Source organism: Camelina sativa, chromosome 14 (assembly GCF_000633955.1).
Source record: "Camelina sativa cultivar DH55 chromosome 14, Cs, whole genome shotgun sequence".
Taxonomy (NCBI): Eukaryota; Viridiplantae; Streptophyta; class Magnoliopsida; order Brassicales; family Brassicaceae; genus Camelina; species Camelina sativa.
In genome coordinates this window covers 13,235,547-13,239,970 of record NC_025698.1, presented here as the reverse complement: position 1 = coordinate 13,239,970, position 4,424 = coordinate 13,235,547, and the positions used below count along the sequence as shown (strand labels likewise).

The 4,424-nt window shown below is 33.6% G+C and overlaps 1 protein-coding gene across 2 annotated transcripts; it reads left to right on the top strand.

The window, feature by feature from the left end:
- Nucleotides 1,508-3,574, top strand: LOC104741299 (putative caffeoyl-CoA O-methyltransferase At1g67980). 2 transcript variants are annotated; one of them, XM_010462114.2, is made up of 6 exons: nt 1,508-1,631; nt 1,876-1,961; nt 2,348-2,489; nt 2,576-2,704; nt 2,831-3,134; nt 3,435-3,574. In XM_010462114.2, exons 1-5 carry the CDS (start codon nt 1,575-1,577, stop codon nt 3,122-3,124), a joined length of 708 nt encoding a protein of 235 aa, XP_010460416.1. In that variant the 5' UTR covers nt 1,508-1,574; the 3' UTR covers nt 3,125-3,134; nt 3,435-3,574. The 2 variants fall into 2 exon arrangements, with proteins under 2 accessions (XP_010460416.1, XP_010460415.1); XM_010462113.2 differs by having other exon boundaries at nt 1,509-1,631; nt 2,345-2,489.

Below are 4,424 nucleotides of genomic sequence, written 5' to 3'. Positions count from 1 at the left end.
AAAAAAAAAAAAAAAAAAAAGAATCACTACGTGTGAAAAAAAAAAAAATCAATACAACAACTAAAAGACCGGCTAAAACTGAGTGATTGATAGGTTACAATTTCATGACTATGCTATTTATATGGCTACACACACTGGAAGAGAGGGTGGCTGAGTCGTTGTGACTAAAACCCTAGCTCTATCATTCCGTCATCTGGGCTTATTATAATGGGCATTTTTGTTAATGGATTTCTCTAAATTAGCCCACGGGATTTCTTAGAATAATATGAAGTTAGACTGACAAGTGGCTCGCTTTTGATCCTCGTATCGAGCTCTCTCTCAAGTCTCCATTGTCACTCTCTGCATACGACGCCTTGTATGATTAAGAAGAGACTCATCAAAATACTAAATGTTCTCACCAGTTAGTTTTGGCTTTGTGATTTTAATACGAGTACATATTTTGTATCTCTTCTTCGACTTTTACTTATGCCATATTGTCCCTAAAGAGATACTGAGATTCAAGATTTTGATCATGCTATGAGAAAATTAAAGTATGGACGTGGGACTATTTTGTTAGTCATATGAGCTCAGATGATGAAATTTCAAGACCTAGATGGCTAGAATAAATCCTCAATCATATGCTTTTTACTGTTTCCATGCTTTGTTTTTTTTTTCCACAGTTTTCACATTTCTTCGTGGAAGTCGGCTGGTAAAACACAAACATTATAGATCCTCCAATATTGCCTTTTTTCTCTATTCAACAGTGCTATACAGCTATTGACGCTTCACAGCCGTTGAATCACAGTGATAATGGCCACCCAATCATCTATATCTGCTCTTTTTCACCTAACAAAAGCAATATTTTGATACTCTTATTTGTTTTTTCTATATAATGTCTTAAAAGTGTACTATATGAACTATTCTTCTGTTTTTATAATTGAGTAATTTGGTGAAATAATAATGATGTACAATTTGGAGCAAACGATTAATTCGCTTTAATTAGAAAAAGTTTGATTCTCGTTCATTATTAACTAAATACCTTTTTCCGTGAAAAAAATACTCCGTTTGTATAAGAAAATATATAGTTGATGAGTTTGAACGGGGGATACATAAATAATAAACGTAAGCCAATGAAAGCATTATAACTCTCGACCGGCAATAAAAAAAATAACAGTAGCTAGTGTGCGATGATAAAGATCATCAAGATAAATTAGCTAGCGATATATAAGAGATGACAAGTTGACAACATATGTGTTGTCTAAAAATGTTTTATATGATTAATGATACTGTAGCAGCTTGAATAGTAAGCTGGAATTAAAAATCGAATAATAGGTAACACAAAAACGTTTTAAATTAAAGACTAAAGTATAATGTACTTAAAAAATAAAATACACCAAAGATGCAAAAAGATAAATGAAAATAGTTCCAAAGATATATGCTTATTCAACATACAGGTGTCGAACTGTTGATAATTACTAGGCCACTAACTTTAATGATTGCCTAAAGAGTAAAAGAGAGATATACAATGGTCATACTCATGTGCGTGTTAAAAAGCGTTTCTTAAGGCATCCAGAGAGAGAGAGAGAGAGAGAGCTATGGAGGAGAAGCTGCTTCCGCCCAAAGGGATTCTCAAGAGCGAGGCTCTCAAAAAGGTCTTTTAATCACTTTCTGTATATTTTCTCCCTACTTGTTTTCTTTTTTGGTTCGGATCCCACTTCCCACCCACAGTCTTGTTTGATCTGCAAAATTAAAGTTTACTAAGTTTTGTCCGATGAGATGAAGCTTTATTATCGTTTAACGACTAATATTTTCCGTGAATGCTAAATCCAAACCAATACATATTTTATATTTATACGGTTTGTGGTTGTGAATCAAACTTGTGTTTATGTGAGACAGTATATATTTGAAACGACGGCTTATCCAAGAGAGCATGAACAACTCAAGAAATTACGAGAAGCTACGGTACACAAGTATGGCAATTTGTAAGTCTGACTTCTACCTCTATAATCATAACTTGGCTTGAGCTAATATTTTGCAATGAGTTTTATACGTTCATACTCTTAAAACTTTCGAACAATGATTGCAAGTTGTATAACGTTAGATTCTAAACATGTATGTTAGTATGTACCTTGTATTTCCAACTCGCATAAATAAATTGATTTTCTTATTGTTTTTTAACTTTTTAAAAGTAAAACATTTTTAAAATTTCACTACCTTAGTGGCAGGAGTTGTTGTGTCCCCAAACCGCAGTTTCATTGCTAAGACTGATAGAATTTTTAATATTAATCGATTCTATTAATCGAATCCTTTATTAGGATTATACTAATAATTACTTTTAAAAAAAATTGATTTTTTGTATGCATAGAAGTGAGATGGAGATACCGGTTGACGAGGGGCATTTCCTATCGATGCTTGTAAAGATAATGAATGCCAAAAAAACGATAGAGCTTGGTGTTTTTACGGGTTATTCGTTGCTCACGACGGCTCTTGCATTGCCTCATGATGGACATGTATGTACCCAGCAGTACTCCTTGATTTACTCAAAATCAAATAAGCAAAAATGATGGAAGCTAGCTAACGTCTATGACTCTCACAGATTACTGCAATAGACATCGACAAAGAAGCTTACGAGGTGGGTCTAGAGTTCATCAAGAACGCAGGTGTTGATCACAAGATCAATTTCATCCAATCTGATGTTCTTCAGGCTTTAGACAAGTTGTTGACCGTACGTAATCCATTATTATTATCACTCATTTTTTATTTTATTTTTATTATATATCACCCATTTTTTCTCTTATGGCATATTCCCTTAATCTGATGACATTGGTTTATGCATGATGATGGGGCATAGGAGAATCCAAAACCGGAGTTTGATTTCGCATTTATTGACGCTGATAAACCAAACTATCCCAACATGCACGAGAGACTAATGAAGCTGGTGAAGGTAGGAGGAATCATAGCGTTTGATAACACACTGTGGTTTGGGTTTGTGGCAGAGGAGAAAGAAGAAAGCGTGCCAGAGCATATGAGGGAGAACAGAACAGCCATTATGGAATTGAACAAGCGGCTTGCTGCTGATCCTCGCATCGAGCTCTCTCAAGTCTCCATTGGTGATGGTGTCACTCTCTGTAGACGCCTTGCATGATTGATTATGAGACTCATCAAAATACAAATGTTCTTAGTTTGTTTTGCTTGGGATTTGAATCGTCCAGTGATTCTTGTGATGTGATTTGATCAGTACCTTACGTTGCAGTTATTTATATATCTGAGTGCATGCATTTATTCAAATCATATATATATCTATCTCAGGAAACCCAATATGCAAACAAAGAGCAGAGTAACAAACAAATAAGGAATTAGAAGTACACAAACAAATAAGGTGATGGTGATGGTACTTCGTACACAAGCTAAGTAGGAATACGTACTAATTCCTTATTTGTTTGTTACTCGACGTNACCTCATCAAATTAAATACCAAATGTTCTTCGTTTGTTTTGCTTGTGATTTGAATCGTCCAGTGATTCTTGTGGTGTGATTTGATCAGTACCTTACGTTGCAGTTTTTATATATATGAGTGCATGCATTTATTTAAATCATATATATATATATATATCTCAGAAAACCCAATATGCAAACGAAGAGCAGAGTAACAAACAAATAAGGAATTAGAGGTACACAAACAAATAAGGTGTGGTACTTCCTACACAAGCTAAGTAGGAATACGTACTAATTCCTTATTTGTTTGTTACTCGACGTACTACACTCTTTGTGTGATTATTAAATCCATACTATACTGTATGTAAATATAACTTTACTTACACAAACATAAGTTATAATTGAATTCGTACGTATTCCTGCTTTGATTTGCATATAGCGTAGGCTTTTTTGTTTCACATAATCATATTGTCTGTCTTAACAATGTAATATTTTACATTTCCACGTCGAAATTGGTTTACAAACACTAAACTTCTATACTCCATTATTGCTATGGATTATATATTGTTCTCTACCACAGGCGCCGGGTCACAATCCTCATCTTGTCTACTTTATAAAATTTGTTATCGTCGTGGTTGAAACTAACCACCAAATCAAAAATGTTTCCTTTTTTTTAGATTTGCTAGTTTTCTTCTAACAAAAAGAAAAAGAATGCTATTTTCTATAATTATTATATCTTACTAGTGAGATGTCTTAAGAGAAAGAGATGCATTGTGAAATTATACTTTTCTTTAACGTCCTAGATCTCGTATGGTAAAAAGTAGAACGACTTAAATTAATTTTTGTAGTGTGGGCACGTTGATAAATGATTATATTAGTTTTGACGTTGATTTTTCGAATATAGTCGAGATCGTTAAACTGTCGCAATGTATACGGAAAACAAAGAAGAAAAAGACAAAGAGACAAGTTTTGGATTTCATTAATCAATAATCATATCATATCAAATGAATA

What these genes read in the sequence shown, in the direction of transcription:
- LOC104741299 (XM_010462113.2), top strand. Translation starts at nt 1,575, where the DNA reads ATGGAGGAGAAGCTGCTTCCGCCCAAAGGGATTCTCAAGAGCGAGGCT. An exon ending in AGAGCGAGGCTCTCAAAAAG is followed by an intron (nt 1,632 to 1,875) that starts GTCTTTTAATCA and finishes TATGTGAGACAG; the next exon opens with TATATATTTGAAACGACGGC. An exon ending in CATTGCCTCATGATGGACAT is followed by an intron (nt 2,490 to 2,575) that starts GTATGTACCCAG and finishes TGACTCTCACAG; the next exon opens with ATTACTGCAATAGACATCGA.